At 44.3% G+C, this 21,641-nt stretch overlaps 1 protein-coding gene across 8 annotated transcripts in view; it reads left to right on the top strand.

Annotated features, from left to right (window-relative positions):
• Positions 1-21,641, top strand: part of PIGN (phosphatidylinositol glycan anchor biosynthesis class N) — a 97,721-nt gene that overhangs the window by 61,903 nt on the left and 14,177 nt on the right. For all 8 annotated transcript variants that reach the window (XM_043889339.1, XM_043889341.1, XM_043889340.1 and 5 more), the window contains 6 exons: positions 607-693; positions 3,301-3,356; positions 3,927-4,002; positions 5,752-5,825; positions 10,741-10,783; positions 13,690-13,742. In XM_043889339.1, the coding sequence (XP_043745274.1) occupies positions 607-693; positions 3,301-3,356; positions 3,927-4,002; positions 5,752-5,825; positions 10,741-10,783; positions 13,690-13,742 (389 nt within the window). The remainder of the gene's footprint in view (positions 1-606; positions 694-3,300; positions 3,357-3,926; positions 4,003-5,751; positions 5,826-10,740; positions 10,784-13,689; positions 13,743-21,641) is intronic.

Here is a 21,641-nt window from a genome sequence, read left to right as displayed (position 1 = left end):
TTTTAGCTGAAAGATAATGTCTTTTTCTAGAGAAGAGGATTAACGCATCCTCCAAACTTAGTAGAAAATTACATGAGAAGCGGGAGAAAGGGAAAGTCTCTTTAAAGTTGTCCATGAGTTTTTGTTTTGTGGGGGAAGGGGGGTTAAGCAAGAGTGCACCCATCTTGTTGGAATTGAGAGACTTTCTATTTTACCAGGACAGAAATGTTTTACTTATTTATACAGAGAAATATTTAGTTTATCATGCTTTTTAATATCTTCCCATACTTGAGTTTGAGAAGATCAACTGAGAAATCAGGTGTTAGAAAAGGGAAGGATTATAATAGTGATTTTAAAGTGAAGCATTTATACAGGCTAAGGAAAACCTAGTTCTCACTTTTGTTACACATACGGCAATACTACAACTCTGTTCAGTATATTATTAACCGTGTATTTTACCTTGGCAGATTTTATTAAGTGATACTAAGGTGTAGGAAAAGATTTCTTATTTTTTGCGTGTCAGTGCGGGCTATCTTCCCAGCTGCTGTAACTGAGACGGTGAGCGTGCCCTGGCAGTAGAAGGAAGCAGCCTGCGTCTGTGCGTTCATCTCTCTTCTCATCCCGCAGGTCTCCACCATCCAATTCACCTGCAGTACCGACGTAGCCCAGTGTCGAGACCTCTGCCTGGATGACATCCGCAGGGCCTTCTTCCTTGTATCCTTTCTGGAGTTTTGTTTGAAGGCGCTGCAGCCTCCCGTTTAATGGAACAGGAGCAGTGCTGGGGAGCAGGGTTGCAGTTCCGCCTGTTGTGTGGTAGTGGTGTTAACCTTGGAGGCTGTTTCACCACCCTCCCAAACACGGTTTTCTCGTCCAGATTGCACTTCAAAAAACTTCTGAAACTGTAGAGAAGCATGAAGAATGATACAGCAGGCAAATGTGTTCGGTTTGCCTCTTTTCATGTGTGCTTTATAAGGTGCTCAATATAGCACGTCTCACGAGGTTGCCGGATCACCTGAGAGGCGCTCTTGTGTCACAGCTGTGAGCAGTAGAAGTTTGGAAGACGGTGTGACGGAATACCGTCTCGCTTTGGGAAGCGAGCTGACCGGCTTCGAGGTGTCCATCAGGAGGTGTCTCCTTTGAATGGACACAGTGGAGTCTGGACCATTGAGGCCCGGAAGATCAGTGCTCCTCTTCTCTCCTCCGCCTCTTGCCTTCGCTCTCAATTTGGCTTTCTGTCTCTGCCGACTCCTTCCCCTGAGCCCTGCTTCCTCGTGAACTATCCTTCATCTGTGCCTTGTGTTTACAGCCTAGCTCCCTGCCGCCGTCTCCTCCCCATGTATGTGCCGTCCCCTCCACCCAGGTGGGCGCTTCTGAATGCTTGTCTTTGCTGCGCTGACGTCCTCGCGGTCTGCAGGCCCTTCCTGATGGCAGTGTTGGGTTTCACTTGACTAGTCTTACAGTGTTCACCGCAGTTGATTTCTTTCTTTTCCTTTGTCCCCTCCAGAACGCGATCCAGGTTCTCTTCTCAGATTCTACACCACCTCTCTTCTCCTCCCCGAAAACTCACTCTTCCTTTGCTCTTGAACCATGCATGCTTTTCCTCCGAGCTCTGTCATTTATCTTCTCCTCTAAACGTGCCTCTCCTATAGCTTTGACTGACACCTCTGTACAGACACCTCTGAGACCGACTTCTCCAGCCCTGACCTCTAGAGTCACGTGGCTACCATCCTGCCACCAGCGTGCGTGCCAAGTCGCTCAGTCGTGTCCGACTGTGTGACCGCGTGGTCTGTAGCCCACCAGCTTCCTCTGTCCATGGGATCCTCCAGGCAAGAATCCTGGACTGGGTTGCCGTGCTGTCTTGCCCAGGAATCGAACCCATGTCTCATGTCTCCTGCATTGGCAGGTGGGTTCTTTACCACCAGCTCCACCACACCCTGCTGGGCGTCACCAAATAGACGTCCACAGTGACTGACGACTGCCCACCCCTCTCCAAAGTCAGTCTCTGCCTGACCGCATCTCATTTAGTGTCGTTGCTGCCCTTCCAGCCTCCCAGGCCGTCAGACTTGTTGTTGTGCTTAACTAGCCCCTGACCGAGGTCCCATGGCTTCTCTCCTCCACGTCCACTCTGACCACACTGGTTTAGACTTTCCTTGTCCCCAACATATGGACTATTAAAAGAGCTTCATAATTGAATTTCCTGCCTCTAATTATTAGTCTCCCTGATCAAATATTTCACTATTGTTGGTATTTCTTGTTTGTATCACTCACTGAAAATGCTTGCTAACTCTTCAACATCTCCACAATAAAATTCAAGGCTTTTCATTAATATGCCACCAGTCTGTATTTCTTGCTTCGTGTTTCTGTACCCTTCAGCAAAACCCTTATTTTCCCATAGTTTAGCTTTAATGAATATCACCTACTTCTACCTATCATCAAAATTTTAGTTACCATATGAGCACTTTATGCTGTTCTATTTATAATTATATTCTTAGTGCCTAGCTCTGCCTCTGACATACTAAGTGATAAATATTGGTTGGTTAGTTAATTGGTTGAATGCATAGAACCGTGAATATATTTAAGGCTCAAGTCACCAACTCAGATACTACTTCTTCAGCGAAATTTGTCGTGATTCATACTTCCTCTTCACTGTTTCTGTACCGCTTTTGTGTATGTGTCTATAATAATAAAGTAACTAACATTTATCGAGCACTTTCAGGGGACCAAACTCTGTTTTAAATGCTTTACTAGCAATAAGTTCTTAGACACCAATAAAACTAATATCTACTTTTTATTACTGCACTATTACAAATATAAGTTGAAGAAATGTCAAAAATGTTTAACACTGTCTCATCCTCTAACTGAGTTCTTTTAAAACATGGCATCTTATTTCTTCCTGAGCCTCCTGGAGAACCTGACACATCTCATGTGTAGTGGACCCAGCGAGCATGTGTAAACTGAAACTGTTTCAGCTGAAAATGTCTATCACTTCTTTTTTTAATCTTTGGCTGCCAGCTACAGATAACAATAATCCAGTGCTTATGTGAGAGGGGAGGAAAATAGTAACCTTCCCAAGGTGACCAGTGACAAGCGAGTGTGACTCCCAGGCCTTGCTGTTCTTAGGACGTTGCTTGTTCCGCCTGGTTCTTCCCAAATACATTCACAAGGAGATATGGTGGAGCACTCGTTTTCAGCAATTTACCACCAAATGTACAAGTAGAGAAAGCAAATTACCCTCATGGTAGAATAGATATGTCTTCTCTAAAGGAAAAGGAACTTTTATGGATTCTGGCTTGTTTTGGCATTTCCTTTAACTCTATTTAGGTTTTCTTCTTAGTGACAGCCTTCTTTGGAACTGGAAATATAGCTTCTGTTAACAGGTAATTTTAAATAAAAACTATGTGTATGTATATATATATATATATATATAACCAGAAAATATACAAATTAGGGATTTTGTTCTTGCTTTTTATACTGAAGGATGTATTTTGGAAATTGGTACATATTGGCGCATACAAGTCTATCTCATTCATTTTACTGACTTTGTAATAATTCTTTTAAGAAAATATTTATTTTCTTCATTTTGGGCTGCGCTGGGTCTTTGTTGCTGCACGTGGGCTTTCTCAGGTTGTGAAGAGCGGGGGCTCCTCTCTGGTAGGTGTGGCTCATGGGCACAGTGCTGCTCCCAAGCTCCACCGCACATGCAGTTGCTCCACAGCCGGTGGGATCTTCCCGGATCAGGGATCAAACCTGTGTCTCCTGCGTTGGCAGGTGGATTCTTCACCACTGAGCCACCAGAGAAGCCCCCGTAATAATTCCTGACACACTGTAGACTTGTGCTATAGTAAGAGGAGCTTTCAGAAAATTAGTTTAAACATCCTTTTCAGAAGGACAGTCAAGTTGCAGTAATGTGAATTCTAAAATCCCTTTTCTTGTTGTTGATTCCTTAGCTTTGACCCTTCCTCCGTCTACTGCTTTCTGACCGTGTTTAGTCCTTTCAAGATGGGAGCCCTGATAATGTGGAAGGTTGGTTTTCTTCTTTTCTTAAGATACTGATTAATTAAGATTATGAACTCATTGTCCCATGAAGATCGTGTGATATGTGACATTAAGATTATGAAGGGGCAGAGTTAAGTAGCTGGAAAGTAGATGCCTTGACAGACATGCTGAATGGGAGTGGGGGACGCTTTAGCCTTCGCTCCGAAATAGAGCTAATCTCATTGATTCAGTCTTAAGCCCATTTAACTTCAAAAAAGTAGAGAATCTCTGTTAGTCCCAGGAAGTCCTATCAAAGGTGATTAAAGCCTGGGAAGTGAAGGGTGGATCAAAACTGCCTTGCTTCTCAAGATCAAAGGCTCCCCTATAGCCATGTTCCTCACCCACGAGACTGCCAACACATTGTCATCTTTTCTCATAATCCTTGTACCTAGAATTGATTTATTCATTCAATAAATATGTCATTGAAGGCTTATCAGCACCAGCTGGGTCCTGAGGATTCTAAAATAATGACAAATTATCAGCTTTCCAGGGGTTCAGACTCTCCAGTGGAATGTAATTCACATTCTTTCCCTTTCTGTCTAGGATCGTTAAGCTTGTCTTATTCCCTCAACCACAGTGCCTGGCACATTCTGTGTACTTAGTATGTATTTGTTTAAATACAAGAACTAATATCTGCCTAAAATCTGACTGCTTCCTATTCAGATCACATAAGTAATAATTGTTGAAAGTATGTGTATCTTAATAGGATTAATATCCTATTTTGTTACTGCACAAATGCAAAGGTGATTTTAAGAAGTGTTAAAAATATGCTCATTTTCTCATGTCACATTCTCTGTTATTTTGAAATGTGTATTAATAGTTTCTTTAGTCTTTATGTACATTTTTCTTGATGGTGGTAGTTTTTTTTCTCAGTCTATTAAAGATCATGAGCCTTTAATTAAAATAAGAAAAAAAGAAAGAAAAACTGAAGTTTACGTTAAATGCTCGATCTGTAATCTCCAGCTTAATTCAGTCAGCTTTACTGACGAAATGTATTTGGTCACTTTTACTGACTGTTGTGGCTGGAAGTGAAAGTCCTCTTAGAACTCTGTTTCACTCATGTAGCCTTCACCTGAACAGGAATCTTATGCAGTTTTGAACATCATCTCTTTTCCATGTTTTCTCCCTCCCCTCTTTGTTTAAGCATCGTGTGAGTGTATTTTTAACTGGTCATTGGAAAACAGTATCTCAAAATATTAATGGTGTTATTTCTGGCTTATAGATTTTTTTCAACCACTATAAATTTTATTATACCTTTCCCCATTTTTTTTAACAGAGCATGAATTTTATAATCAGGAATAAATTAGTGTTGAAATAAAACAACAGAAAGCAATGGTTAAGCGGCTAAATCATGTTAATAGAGTTGTAGTGACAAATAACCAGATGAGTTCAAGGATCTGTGAATCAGATCTTCAGGCTTCATGATTAATTTGATTTGGGCCTTGTGTGCCTTTCACACCCTCTTGGGATCATGTGAACATGGTCATTAATTATAATGAGTTCAGTAGAACAAAAATTTGGAGTAGGGTTTATTTGAAATATTTGTTATTATCTCTTTACTACCTATGCTGTTGATGTGGACTTCTAAATCCATTTCAACACTATTCTATATGTCATTGGTATCATGATTTTATTTCAGTGTTTGCTTTCCACTAATACAGATAAATTTTGAGAAATTGAAATATTTCTTCAAATACTACAGGCACCAACAGCATCATTTGTTTTTCTTTCAAACAGATTTTAATCCCCTTTGTTCTTGTGATGTGTGCTTTTGAAGCTGTTCAGTTAACTACTCAGTTATCTTCTAAAAGGTGAGATGAATGCTTTGAATTTGTTCATTTTTAGGAAATGAAAGTAAACATTTGATGGTATTTTCTGTGATTGCTATTAAGGTACTGTAACATAAACTAAACATAGCTTGTTTACTATAAAAATGAGGGAAAAAATGTTCCACCCTTTTAGCCAGAATTGTATCGTCATTAGAGGAAATAGCTGATTAGAACCCTTAACATAAAAATATGCTTTTTCAACTATAAAATATCATTAGAATGCTGTCCCAGCTAGAGAGGAGCCCCCCTAGAAAACTATAAAATATAAATCTCAAATTCTTGTAGTTAGTAACACTTGTTCATTGTAGATATAGCTGTGCCTACAACTCTAGGTGATATCATTCTGTTTTCTTTTGGATTCTTTCATAAATGTGTATTAGATAAATGTGTTATAACATTATGTCATTTTATGTGGGTTGAAATTAGCTTCTAGATGTCCGTAATTTATGTGGTTTCTCAATCTTGATCACTACACTTTTGACAAATGGAATAGGAAGTATTGTTTCTGAGTTTCTAGGACTTTGTGGAGTAGTCAATGTGTAATCACAGACTCTGGAGGAGAAACTGTCAGCCCCACTGTTTGCTCTTTAGAAGCAATGAAATTGTTTCATCTGCACAGCACTGATCAGCCTTTCTGAAAGAAACTTGAGATAAATATGTAGTTTCCTGGCAGTTTTATTATTTCTTAATTAAACTGGAATATTCAGTACTGAAAGAATAATGAATATTAGAATAAATTTGCATGTTCTTCTTGATGAAGTTAAGCTAGAATTGAGTGTAGCATATTATTATGTGTATGCCATAATAATTTTTTTAAAAAAGGTTTTCTTCTACGTTTTAAAAATAGTAGAAATCTTATTTCTAGTCTAATTTAGTATATTTTTACAGGATTTTTACTTGAATTTAACATTAAAAGCACTATACCTTGTCAATACCACATAGAAAATACTGACTTATATGCAATTAAAAAAAAAAACTAGTAAAGTGACAGACATGTGCTTTCCTGCATCTCTGTTAGTGAACGCAATTTTTTAAGAAAGACTTTTAATTAAAGTCAAAATAAGAAGAGCTTGTGGGGAAGGAAATGGCAACCCACTCCAGTATTCTTGCCTGGAAAATCCCATGGATGGAAGAGCCTGGTAGGCTACAGCCCATGGGGTTGAAAAGAGTCAGAAACCACTGAGCGACTTCACTTTCACTTTCTTTTAAGAAGTGCTCAGCACATGTGGGACAAGAAATAGAAGACTCATCAAAATGTGTGTGTGTGTGTGTGTGTGAGTGTAGTAATTTTAACTTGAGACTCAGTTCAGTTCAGTTCAGTCGCTGAGTTGTATCCAACTCTTTGCGACCCCATGAATTGCAGCACTCCAGGCCTCCCTGTCCACAACCAACTCCCGGAGTCCACCCAAACCCATGTCCATTGAGTCGGTGATGCCATCCAACCATCTCATCCTCTGTCGTCCCCTTTACCTCCTGCCCTCAATCTTTCCCAGCATCAGGGTCTTTTCAAATGAGTCAGCTCTTTGCATCAGGTGGCCAAAGTATTGGAGTTTCAGCTTCAACATCAGTCCTTCCAATGAACACCCAGGACTGATCTCCTTTAGAATGGACTGGTTGGATCTCCTTGCAGTCCAAGGGACTCTCAAGAGTCTTCTCCAACACCACAGTTCAAAAAGCATCAGTTCTTCGGCACTCAGCTTTCTTCATAGTCCAACTCTCACATCCATACATGACTATTGGAAAAACCATAGCCTTGACTAGATGGACCTTTGTTGGCAAAGTAATGTCTCTGCTTTTTAATATACTGTCTAGGTTGGTCATAACTTTCCTTCCAAGGAGTAAGCGTCTTTTAATTTCATGGCTGCAATCACCATCTGCAGTGATTTTGGAGCCCAGAAAAATAAAGGCAGACACTATTTCCCCATCTATTTGCCATGAAGTGATGGGACCAGATTCCATGATCTAGTTTTCTGAATGCTGAGCTTCAAGCCAACATTTTCACCCTCCTCTTTCACTTTCATCAAGAGACTCTTTAGTTCCTCTTCACTTTCTGCCATAAGGGTGGTGTCATTTGCATATCTGAGGTTATTGATATTTCTCCTGGCAATCTTGATTCCAGCTTGTGCTTCCTCCAGCCCAGCGTTTCTCATGATGTACTCTGCATATAAGTTAAATAAGCAGAGTTACAATATACAGCCTTGAAATATTCCTTTTCGTATTTGGAACCAGTCTGTTGTTCCATGTCCAATTCTAACTGTTGCTTCCTGACCTGCATACAGGTTTCTCAAGAGGCAGGTCAGGTGGTCTGGTATTCCCATCTCTTTCAGAATTTTCCACAGTTTGTTGTGATCCACACAGTCAAAGGGTTTGGAATAGTCAGTAAAGCAGAAATAGATGTTTTTCTGGAGCTCTCTTACTTTTTCAGTGATCCCAGCAGATGTTGGCAATTTGATCTCTGGTTCCTGTGCCTTTTCTAAAACCAGCTTGAACATCTGGAAGTTCATGGTTCACGTATTGCTGAAGCCTGGCTTGGAGAATTTTGAGCATTACTTTACTAGTGTGTGAGATGAGTGCACTTGTATGGTAGTTTGAGCATTCTTTGGCATTGCCTTTCTTAGGGATTGGAATGAAAACTGACCTTTTCCAGTCATGTGGCCACCACTGAGTTTTCCTAATTTGCTGGCATATTTAGTGCAGCACTTTCACAGCATCATCTTTTAGGATTTGAAATAGCTCAACTGGAATTCCATCACCTCCACTAGCTTTGTTCATAGTGATGTTTCCTAAGGGCCCACTTGACTTCACATTCCAGGATGTCTGCCTCTAGGTGAGTGATCACGCCATCGTAATTATCTGGGCCATGAAGATCTTTTTTGTATAGTTCTTCTGTGTATTCTTGCCAACTCTTCCTAATATCTTTCGCTTCTGTTAGGTCCCTACCATTTCTGGCTTTATTGAGCCCATCTTTGCATGAAATGTTCCCTTGGTATCTGATTTTCTTGAAGAGATCTCTAGTCTTTCCCATTCTGTTGTTTTCCTCTGTTTCTTTGCATTGATCGCTGAGGAAGGCTTTCTTATGTCTCCTTGCTATTCTTTGGAACTCTGCATTCAGATGGGTATATCTTTACTTTTCTCCTCTGCCTTTAGCTTCTCTTCTTTTCAAAGCTATTTGTAAGACCTTCTCAGACAGCCATTGTGCTTTTTTTCATTTCTTTTCCTTGTGGATGGTCTTGCTCCCTGTCTCCTGTACAATGTCACAAACCTCTGTCCATAGTTCTTCAGGCACTCTGTCTATCAGATCTAGTCCCTTAAATCTATTTAGTACAGCGAAAAGCTAAATAAAAAGGGAGAGAACTGAGGCAAAGAAGGCAAAGTGTGACTTTATAAATGTCTTCTTTTTTGACCTTTAAACCTATTTTATAAGTCACTGGCATTCCCCCGTAATATTATACTGAGCCACTCAAACTTCATTTGTGTACATTGAACTCAGCGAGTCCCTTTCCTCTTGGTGACCTCTAGCAGCTGCTCCTCCTGTTTTTTAACCTAACCCGTTGTGGAAGGTCAAGTCTGCCCATCCCTCACTGCTGTTCCCACTTGCTGAAAGTCAGTGTCATCTCTTCTTTCTGTCCATGCTTTCAATCACTGCCATGGCCCACTATTGTCATTCATCTTCCGTGGTCCCTTAGCTGACCTCCCTGCTTGTACTTCTGTCCTCCGAGAACTGTTACCTACACAACAGACAGTGCAGCCTTTGGATCTCCCAGTGGCTCCTGGTTCCTGGGGAGACCAGTTCTGCAGCCCTGACCGTGGCCCAGCCGCCGCTGTGTCCGCCTGCACCTCTCGTGCTTGTTTCCCGCAGCCCTTTGCTCGACTCTCGTCCGGCTGGCCGCTCGCTGTTCCTCGGGCACACGCTCGGTGGTGTTCCCGCACGCCCTTGTTCAGTGCACGCTCGGTCTGCCTGCAGTGCTGCTGCTCATCCGATTTCATGGTCCCCACCGCGCGTCCAGGGCTCTGCTTAAATGTCTCCTCCTCATAGATACTCGCCCAGTCATTCCACTTTTCTTCCTAACAATTAACACCACCTGACCTTTTCTTGTTATTGCAAACATCCTATTTATTATTTGTCTCCCTGAATTAGATGGTAAGCTCTGGTCACCTGATGTATTACCAGCAATAAGCACAGTAACCAGCATGCCATAGAAACTGAAAACTTATGTGCTAAATTAGTGGTAGAAGTTACTAGCGTAAGATAAAATTGGAAATGGCTCCTCCTGCACATGGTGACATTTCTTTTAGACACAAGGCTGACTTAACGATCTTCTACCTTTCGATTCCCTAGAGCACTAAAAAAGTGTGGCCCAGGGAAAATTAGGCTTGGTAGAAAGAACACCAAATAACACTGTAAAAGGCTAAAACCACCCAGAGTAAAAATGTAACACAAGGATCATAAGGGATCCTTGTAACGATGGAAACGCTTTGTGTGTTGCCAGCATCGGGGGCAGTATCCGGGTTGTGGTCTTGTCCCAGAGCTTTGAAAGACTCACCAGTGGGGGAAACTGGGCAGAGGGCACATGGGCTCCCTCTGTGTCATTTCTGCAACTACACGTGAATCTGTAATTATCTAAAATAAAAGGTTTAATTAAAAAATCATAATTCATGTCCCTTTCATATACTTGAAATAAATATTCAAAATGTTAAGTAACATTTTGAAGTCCAGCCCATCACTGTGGGACAGGAGTCCATGGTAATGTGAAAAGAGCTTTTGTCAAATGCATTTTCAGGAGCAGAAATACTAATACCAGAATGTTAGGTCATTTGATTATCCTAATTTTAATTTTAATATGCTTTTAAAATGTTCCCGCTGTGTTACATGTGTTTTTTATTTATCTTTTTCCAGTCTTTTCCTCATGGTTATCAGCATATCAGACATCATGGCTTTGGTAAGACATTACTGGATATTCAATATAAATAAGATTGAGAAGCTAAACATCAAGTTAATTTAATCATGTGAAATATGAGTGCATTTCTGTATATGAACTCTTTAGACACTGAGTTATAAGTGCTGACGTAAGTTACACATAAATTACTTTCTTTTTTTTTTAACTTTCAATGAGGTAAGAATGCTCTTCTTAGGGTGTCAATCATCTAACTTGATTTATTAGAATCTGTATTTTATACATAGTCTTCTATGGTGCGTTGTATTAACTTCCATAGGAAGTTAGGTGTTAACTTCCATAGGAAGATAACATAAAGAGCTAACTTTAGATTCAGGTGATATATCATTTTCCTGCTTGAAATGTTGATTTTTAACCTTTTAGTCAGATTGAAGAAGAAAGGAAAAAAGAGTGGGGAGAAGGAAGGGAAATAGGGAAGAGGAAATGGGATAATGGTATCAAGGCCACAGCTCCAGTGAGGAGGTCTGGAGAGGGACAGGTAGCTGGGCCTCTTATGTGTCATGTATGAACAGACAGACCCTGTTTTACAACCTGCAAGTTCGGGAGGTTCCCCTCCCTACCCTCAGGTTTGAGCATTCACTGAATGGACTCAGAGAATTCACTGAAGACTGTTAACATTCACAGGTGTGACTTGTTACAGGCAAAAGTGATAGTCTCTCAGTCGTGGCTGACTCTTTGCAACCCCATGGACTGTAGCCCACCAAGCTCCTCTGTCTTTGGGATTCTCCAGGCCAGAATACTAGAGTGGGTAGCCATTCCCTTCTCCAGAGGATCTTCCCGACCCGGGAATCAAACGTGGGTCTTCTGCACTGCAGGCAGATTCTTTACCGTTTGAGCGAGCAGGGAAGCCCCTTACAGCGGAAGGAGCAGATGCAGGTTGGCGGGGGGAGGTGTGCTGAGGGCAGAGTCCAGCAGGGCCCCGCGGTGGAGTGCTGGCTGCCTGCCCCCTGGAGCGGTGACAGCGCTCGGCAGAGCCGTGAGAGCCAGACTCTCGCTGGGGCTCAGTCACATTCCCGTGGCTGTCCTTAATCCCCAGCCCTCTTGGCGGTGGAACTGATGGCACACGACCCAGAGCCCTGAACGTAAATGACAGGATTAGACCCTCCAGTGGCTGAGGTCCCCGAGGCAAAAGGCTCCTGTCAGGCAGGACCTGCTAACGCCCCGCAGTAGCTGGCAGCCAGGGCCGGCCCTCTCTTTAGAGAAGGGTCCCTCTTCACCTGTCACCTTCTTGTGCTGGAGGTGACAAGGCTGTTAGGACAGCTTCCCAAATCAGAGCCCTCGTCACCTGGCTCAGAGGCGAGCATTTTTATGCTGCATTGGACTGGATGTGTCCCTGACGCGGACCACACATAATGTCAGGACAAGTGGGCTTTCGAGTGTGCTCACAGGGTGGCAGAAAGCAGAGACGTGTTAACAGGAGGGAATTTAAACACTCTGGTTAATTTTATATGAAGAATCAGACTGCTGAGTTTAGCTCAGAGAGCCGTGTGCGGGCGAACCGCTGCTCATGCCTCACCCCTGCCCATGCCTCACCCCTGCCCATGCCTCACCCCTGCCCTTGTTTCCTGGACTCGGCCTGGCCATGGACTCCTGATGCTCATACAGGTTACCCTCTGTCAGAACACGCTCCTTCTCTGACCTCCCCAGCCTCCCCTTCACGTCTTACTTTTCGCTGAGACGTTTGGAGTTCTTGTTGGACAGCCCTCCCCTGCACCCTCGTTGGGGTGTGCCCCCTTCCTCTGAGCTCCCGTCCTGGCCTGTGCTTCCAGGGACTGCACTCATTTCACACACACACACCCAGCACACATGCCTGACCATCTCACACACACACGCCTGGCACACACGCCTGACCATCTCACACACACCAAGCACACGCCTGACCATCTCACACACACACACCCAGCACACACACCTGACCATTTCACACACACACACCCAGCACACACGCCTGACCATCTCACACACACGCGCGCCTGACCATTCACACACACACACCCAGCACACACGTTTGACCATCTCACACACACACACCCAACACACACGCCTGACCATCTCACACACATGCGCGCCTGACCATTCACACACACACACACCCAGCACACACGTTTGACCATCTCACACACACACACACACCTGACCATTCACACACACACACACCCAGCATACACGCCTGACCATTTCACACACACACATCCAGCACACACGCCTGACCATCTCACACACACACACACACCTGACCATTCACACACACACACACCCAGCATACACGCCTGACCATCTCACACACACCCAGCACACATGCCTGGCCATCTCACACACACACCCCTGGCACACATGCCTGACCATTTCACACACACATGCCTGGCACACACGCCTGACCATCTCACACACACCCAGCACACACGCCTGACCATCTCACACACACCCAGCACACACGCCTGACCATCTCACACACACACACACCTAGCACACACACTTGACCATTTGACCGAATCAGTCACTAGATTATCAGGCTCCTGAAAGAGTTTATCTTCAGGATAAATGTTTACTGGGAAACGTCTGTTGATGATTAGACAATATGGCTTCTGTTCACTGCGATCCTTGGTATCATTTAGTTATTTTATTAACGTTGGCTGGGTTTTCTTTCTAGTTATTCACAGATGTCACTTTTGTGTTTGTGTGATTAAATGGAGATGCTATTTCTGGCTTTTAGGCTATTGCTCATTTTAGTCCAAGCAAAAATGTCAATAAAAGGCATATTCTTATTGATTTCAATCAGATAGCAGTTCTGAGGGAAATCTGAAAGATACAACCCTAAAACAACGTTGTTTTTAGACTGACTCTGTATAGCCTTTGTTTTTAATGGGGCTGTATCTTGTTTTGTTTTACAGCATTTTTTCTTCTTGATCAAAGATTATGGCAGCTGGCTTGATATTGGAACGAGGTATAGTATACATTCACTATGGATAGTATTGAATATCTATATATGGTATAGAATTGTCAGGACTGTAGTTAAAGAAGTAACTTGTATCTCAGTATAGAAGATTTCAGTGTGATTCTTGAAGCAAGCAGGCATCGCCAGCAGCAGGGACTTCTGCCTGTTGGAGGTGAGACCCGTCCCTCCAGTTCTCGCGTCGGCACGTTACCAGGCGTTTCCCTGGGATGCCGTGAAGGCAGGTGGGGTCTGAGAGGCGCGCAGGGCAGCTGCTTGAATCTGGGCTTTCAGGGTGGCTCACTCCGGTGTCCGCATTCTCCTCATCTCTCAGTCTGTCTCCACAACAGTGAAGCTCTTCAGGTTGCAGTGTGAATTTTCTGCTGCAGTTTACATTTCACGCAGTCATCATGCACCTCCTGGATTCTCCAGTGTGGGAACATTTTTACACGCAACCCCTGTAACATTGTTACTTCAAGTATAATCTGAACAAAAAGTCCGTTTCCTCCTTGTGATTTGAACATCAAGGATGGTCACAGTCTGTTAAATTTCTTTTCTTTGAGGGGAAGAAAGTGAGGTTGATTCTTTTGCCAGTCTGTTTTCAAATGCAGTCAGAGATAGAATACATTTCTATAGGCGAATTTTATTTCTTTAGTCAGTATTTATTCAGCCAGGAATTGTGCAGACTTGGACGCGGCCCTGGCTCACACATCCTCCCTGCTGTCCCTCCCTCTGAGGCAGCTCAGGCGTGTGCGCCCTGGTATTTGCAGACCCTGCCTCCCTCTGCAGCCAGCTGCTAGGGGTCTCTCCTTCCCGCTGTGCTGGGCACATAAAGGTGCGCCGGCGGCCGTTCATTCTGTCTCGTTCGCCTCCTAAGCCTGAAGCTTAGGGAAGTCTGAACGTGTCCTCCTCGCCACCCTCTGACCCCACACTGGCCAGGCACGTGGTGGGTCACAGCAGGGCTTTGGACCAGACCTCCTGGGGTTGATCCGTTTCTCCCACTCACTGCTGACAGCGAGACTGTCAGGAGCTGACTGGACGTGTCCAATCTTCCTGTCTCTTGTAGTCGTTCTGAATAAGTTAGCCCGTGTAAAGCATTTAGCAGAGAGCCTGGCATCAGGTACGCTCCAATGAATGGAAAGTGCTGTTACTGATATCACTCTGCAGCTCTGTTTCCTCATCCTTCAGAGTGTTTCTTGTGTTTGACATGCCTCTCCTTACCCTCTTCATGATTTTAAGTTTAGATACAGATCAGAGTTTTGTTTGGAAAATATCCTGACGAAAGGTAGCGTTTTTACATGTGAGACTTTATATATTTTTTTTTAATTGTAGCCAGATATGCATAATATTGGAGAAGGAAATGGCAACCCACTCCAGTATTCTTGCTTGGGAAATCCCGTGGACGGAGGAGCCTGGTGGGCTACAGCCCATGGGGTCGCAAGGAGTTGGACCCGACTGAGCGACAACACGCACATATGTAATAATATAAAGTTTACCATCTTAACCCTTGTTAAGTGTAGACTCCAGTAGCACTAACTACATTCACGCTGTTAGACGGCTATCGTTAACGTCCACCTCCATAACTGTTCCTCCTGCAAAAAACCCATTTCTCCACCTCCACCAGCCCTGGCAGCCACCACCTTGTTTTTTGATGGGAGAAATCTATATTGGCTTTGACCCTTAGGAAGTGCCAAAGAATGAAGAGGAAGTACTTCTCACGTGAAGATGGGCATCGTTAATTTCTTCACAGCATCATGAATTTATGTTACACAAACTAAAGATCGGGTTTTGTCTGATTAGCTTGAGGTTTGTCTTTACTTGGCAGGTTTTCTTCTTCAAAGTGCAGATTTCACTGTTGTTATCAGTAATAACAAGCATAAAACACAAAGCATTTTTAAATATCCATGGTCTCAATTCAGTCAGGCGAATATTTGTTGGTCACCAACCAGGCAGCAGGTGAGTTGCGGGGGATGAGAAGCACATTCTGGAGCTCTTGGGGAGCTTGAGGTTGGGGGAAACCAGCTGAGAGCAGTGCTGTGGAGGTCCAGAGAACATTCAGGAAACAAGGTCAGCGAGGTGTCACGGAGAGAGCGAGTCGGAGGAGACGTGAAGACGTGCGTTGGGCTAAACAGCAGTCATTGATGAGCTTGGCCAGGGACGGTTCAGTCGTAAGATTTAATACTTGATATCTGCACTGAATCAAATTCATTGATTTCTGGGTGAGGACTGCAGACCAAAGATAATAATTTTTCTCCTGTCTGCCAACTCTTCAATAAAATAACAAACCCAGCCAAAGTGAAAGAGAATAGAAAAACGATCATCAGCAAATGCAAGTTCAACAGATTCCTGGAAGATGGATAATCCGAGAGAGGAGGCAGCAACCAGACTCTCTCAGAAGTCCTGCCAAAGGCAGGGCCCTGACGGCTCAGACGCCGCCGGACGGTGACGGAGTGTGCAGGAATGCGGAGGGGGCCGGGGGCGACCTGACCGTCTGTGTGTCCAGTGATGGAGCTGGCAGTCTCCCACGTCCTCTCCCTCCTCCCCCATCCCTGTGCAGAAAGGATTTCACTCCCGGGGAAAACCTGCGGACCCCTGCAAAGAGACAGAGGCGATCGCTGTGACCAGGTGCTTCTAACTCTTAGAAAAGCTGTCTTCCACTCTAGCGTTTGTAGCTCCCTTCCACCCCGGCCCAAAGGGCAGAGACAGGCCCCTCTCCTGCTCGTCCCAAAATATGACCTAGCGATTTTTATTACACACCCACAACTTACTGGCAACTGTCCTCTTTGGGAGTTAGACTTAGAGGAAAACCAGACTGTCTTAAAAACCTAAAAAAAAAAAAACCTGAATAAACGCCACCCTCTGATTGATATTTTGAATTGTACGGCAATTCTGTTCCTAGCCATCTACCCAAGAGAAGGGAAAAGTAGGTCCACAGAAAGACTTGTATGGGAATTTTCATAGTAGCTTTGTGGCTCAGATGGTAAAGAATCTGCCTGCAATGCAGGAGACCCTACTTTGATCCGTGGGTCAGGAAGATCCCCTCAAGAAGGGCATGGCAGCCAACGTCAGTATTCTTGCCTGGAGAATTCCAGGAACAGAGGAGCTTGGTGGGCCACATAGTTCATGGGGTTGCAAAGAGTCAGACACGACTGAGTGACTAACCGTTTCTTTATTAATAATCAAAATCTGGAAACCACCCAGATGTTTTTCAGCACTTGAATGGTAAATTATGCTATATGCATAAAATAGAAAGCTTCTTATTAATAAAAAGAAATGAATGACTGATGAACTCAACTACATGGATGAATTTCAGATATTTTTAATGAGTGAAAGAAACCTGGTGCATTGAGTACCAATTGTATTATTCCATTTACGTAAAATTCTAGGACAGATGGAATTAGTCTACAGTCAGAGAAAGCTGATCAGTGGTTGTCTGGGCCTGGGAATTATGGTGAGCATGACTGTAAATGGGAATGTGGAAACTTCTGGAGTGATGGAAGTGTTCCGTGTCTTGACTGTGCTGACGGATGCATGGGTGAATCATTTGTCAGTGTGCATTTAACTGGATACTTAAAACGGTTTCATTTTCTTGTATATAAATTATACCTCAAAGTTGATTCATGAGGAAAAACAGAACTAAAATAGTTGCCTAAAATTGACATGAGTAGGGTCTGGTATAAGTCAACCACATCCTCCCTCTCTCCTACCAAGAACTCAATAAGTAATGTTTTAAACTGACGCATCAGTAGAGCAGCATTGAGACGCCCACCCATGTCACGGGGCAACACCAGCAGGTCTAGACCAGGAGGGCTAGAGTAGTTGCCTGAGGAGTGAGTAAGAAGGAACGAGGGGTGTCGCTTTTCAGTGTAAGTCTTTCTCCATTATTTTGCTTTTTCAGTACTGCATGTATGACTCATAAAAAGGAAGGGAGAAGGCATAAGTGAAATGGGAGGTCAGGAGGTAGTTCTCAGTCTCGACCTCTCTTAAGCGCACTTGGATAGGGGAGGAGAAGTGGGCAGTAACCCCCTGGGAAAACCCAAGCTCCTTTGAGATTTTGTTACCATTTCATTTCAGTCATGAGCAGTGTGAGGGATGATATCCTGGTTGGAAGACATGGATGTCCCTAGATCTGCTTGAAAGTACAAGTGAAAGTGTCACGTCTGATTCTTTGCGACCCCATGGACTCTAAGCCACCAGGCTCCTCTTTCCATGGGATTTCCCAGGGAAGAACACTGGGGGGGGGGGTAGCTGCTCCTCCTGCAGGGGATCCTCCGGACCCAGGGATTGAACCCGGGTCCCCTGCACTGCAGGCGGGTTCTTTACCATCTGAGCCCCCAGGGCAGACTGTCTAAGCTGGAGCCCAGCACGCGGGCCCCCACGGAGCAAGCTCGTTCACAGAGCGGGGCAGTGACCTGTCCGCACGAGTCAGCACCAGGCCGCGTGTCACAGCAGAATCACACCAGCCATTGGGTATTGGAGCTGTGGGCTCAGAGACACACAGGCAGCTCAGAGGGCAGAGGCCCGTCTGTGCTCCAGAAAAGGCAGAGCGAGACAGTGGGAGGCTCAGGACTCCAGGCACAGGCTGCCCCGGTCGCAGCTCCGCCGACACTGCTATCAGGCCAGCGTGTTTACAGGATCCTCCGCGTGTTAGTTCACATGATCTTTATCTCAGCACTGTGACGTGGACATTGTTTTCCACAGCAAGATATGCTCACTGCCTCATTTTACCACGAGGACCTTGTGGCCCTAAGAGACTGCGACTCGCTCACATCACGGAGCCTGGGAAGAGTTGAGCAGGGTCAGGCAGCAGCTCCTGGGTCTCAGGGCTGTGAATCGCCACTGCCCTTCCCTGGGTCTCCCTGGAGAGAATTGCCCCAAGTCCTGGTTTTGTAATTCTGATAGCCTATTCAGAAAAGTCGCTTTATGTCTAATCCTATCTTTGTGGCTGTTGCAAACTTTTGAATAATATAAATTTAGGATCTACAGGAGAAAGAGATACTGATTAGAAGGGAGTGAGCCAAGAGTTAGGGCGTCTTTGGTCGGAAAAGAAGTGTTTGGGGCCAGGGGCCTTTGTTAAAGGTACAGAGCAGAGCCATTTTCTCGAAGAGAAAACGCTGAGACAGGGAGTGAGGCAGGAGCAGCTTTCTGCTAGGAGAGGCTGTCGCGGGGCCGACGGGCACCGATGGGCACCGACACCCGGGCACACATTGCCAACCGCACGGCTGGCACAGTGGCTTGTTTATGTCAGGAGAGGCAGCAGATAGTCTCACGTCTGTGTTTGAGAGAAGAACCTTCTATATAGAGAAGGCTCTCTTTCTAGGGGACATGCCTCAGTAGCGTGGTGACACTGAAATTCTGAGGCTTTGGGTCTGCTCTGGAAGGACTGCTGCTGGGGCCACGGAGTCAAGAGCAAATTCAGGAACATCATGATGAAGCAAGGTACCCCCAAGCAAGGCCCCGAACAGGAAGTCTCCTTAGCTGCGTCACCTTTGCCGACCTTGGTTACCTTGTACTCACATTCCACTTGAGATTTCTTTTCAGCATTGGATCCCAGAATTCAGGACCTTTTCCCCACTTCCCGACTTGGTCTTCCCTGCTTTCGTTCGACGAGTACTTGCTGAGCAAGGACTTTGCGCCTGTCTGTCTCCTTCCAGACGCCCCAGCCTCCTGCTCACGTCTGTCTCCTGGCAGCTCCTCGTGGACCCGTTCCTCTCAGCACTGTTGTTCCTGTCTCCTTCCCGTCACCCGCAGTCTTTCATCTAAGACTTAATTGGCAGAATGTTCCCCTCAACACCCACCCCTCAAATTACCTTTCTTCCCTTCCTCTCTAATAATATACTGTTTCATCAAAAAAAAAAAAAAAATGAAGAAGGAAGAAAAGGTGAGGGCTGGGGAGGAGGCAGGAAAGAAGGGAGGGAGGGAAAGAGAGAGGGGAAGGCAAAGAAGCCCCTTTTGAGCGTCTTGTTTTCCACCTTCTGGCATCAGCGTCAGCCCTTGATCCACTCCGGAAGTCCTGTGTTCTTTGTCCCAAAACTACTTTCTCTCTATCCCAGACTTTCATTTTGTTTATTTTAAAATAGTCACCATTTTTCTCTGGAAAATTCTGGAGTGTTTTTGTTTAGAAATGTTCAGTACAACTGGTTTAAGGAATTTAATGTAGTCATGTTTATCTCTCCTCCCTTCTGGGGTCCCTGAAAGTTTCCAGAAACCATTTAGAGGATTGCATTGTTTGCCATAGAAAAAACTTATACCCAAACCTAGGGAAAAGCCAGATTAAATTATGTAGCAAGTGGGGAAAGGGAAGGATTACTGATTATTGACAAAGGTATTAAATTGACGTAATGTGTATATTAGTAGCTCAGTCATGTCTGACTCTTTGCAACCCCCATGGGCTGTAGCCCACCAGGCCCCTCTTTCCATGGGATTCTCCAGGCAAGAATATTGGAGTAGGTTGCCATTCCCTTCTCCAGGGAATCTTCCTGACCCAGGGATCAAACCCAGGTCTCCTGCATTGGCAGGCAGATTCTTTACCACTGAGTATTAAAATGTCACTTACTGTACACAGTGTATTCAGAGTTGTACATATGTTATTTCATTACTTTCATGGCAGTGATATGAGGAAAATGTAATTATTTCTGTCTTACAGAGGAGGAAACTAGCTCTGAAAGACTAGCAATAACATGGCATACCTAGGTTAATTTTTTTGTATGTGTATACATTTAATACCCAGATCATTTCTTGAGAAGAAATTATGTAGTGAGCACTCTCACCATCCATAAAGCATTTCCAGATGTTATCAGGGACCCAAGACAAATGGCATTGCCTCTTCCAGACTTGGTGATGCCCCACCTCTAGAGACGGACGACTCTGTATCAGTGTTTTGGAGTGAATTCAGGCACTGAGTGTGCGATTCTAATGTATAACTTATAACGGATATTCCAGCCCTGGAAGGATCTGGCTCTGACAGATGGCCCCTGCTTTCAGGTTGTAAGACAAAATAACTGTAATACGAGGCAGCGTGTGGTTAAGGGCTTTGTGAATACAGAACAGAGGCCGCTTCACTTCCAGCTTCGGTGACCAAGAACACATTGTGCAAGGTCACCATATGGGCTGAACCCTGAATGAAGAGCATAAGTTCAATTAGGAAACTTACAGGTTGGGGAAGAGTATTTTTGGCAGATAGAATGGATATGGGCAAAGCAGAGAGGTAAAAAGGCCCAATGCCCTCATATCTGGAGTGTGATAAATAATTAGAATTTCAGAAACCATTGGTTTTGGATAAAGAAATTTCTAGCAAATAACTTTTGGGACCCCTAATTTGGAGAACTTTAAATACAAAACTACAGTGTACATTCTGTTGGCAAATAAGTGAGGAGCCCAGCGTTTCTCATGAGGTACTCTGCACATAAGTTAAATAAGCAGGATGACAGTATACAGCCTTGACATACTCTTTTCCTGATTTGGAACCAGTCTGTTGTTCCATGTCCAGTTCTAACTGTTGCTTCCTGACCTGCTTACAGATTTCTCATGAGACAGGTCAGGTGATGTGGTATTCCCATCTCTTGAAGACTTTTCCACAGTTCGTTGTGATCTACACAGTCAAAGGCTTTGGAATAGTCAATAGAGCAGAAGTAAATGTTTTTCTGGAACTCTCTTGCTTTTTCGATGATCCAACGGATGTTGGCAATTTGACCTCTGGTTCCGCTGCCTTTTCTAAATCCAGCTTGAACATCTGGAAGTTCACGGTTCACGTATTGCTGAAGCCTGGCTTGGAGCATTTTGAGCATTACTTTGCTAGCATGTGAGATGAGTGCAATTGTGCAGTAGTTTGAGCATTCTTTGGCATTGCCTTTCTTTGGGATTGGAATGAAAACTCACCTTTTCCAGTCCTGTGGCCACTGCTGAGTGTTC

Source organism: Cervus elaphus, chromosome 27 (assembly GCF_910594005.1).
Source record: "Cervus elaphus chromosome 27, mCerEla1.1, whole genome shotgun sequence".
Classification (NCBI taxonomy): domain Eukaryota; kingdom Metazoa; phylum Chordata; class Mammalia; order Artiodactyla; family Cervidae; genus Cervus; species Cervus elaphus.
This window is presented reverse-complemented; position numbering and strand designations above follow the sequence as displayed.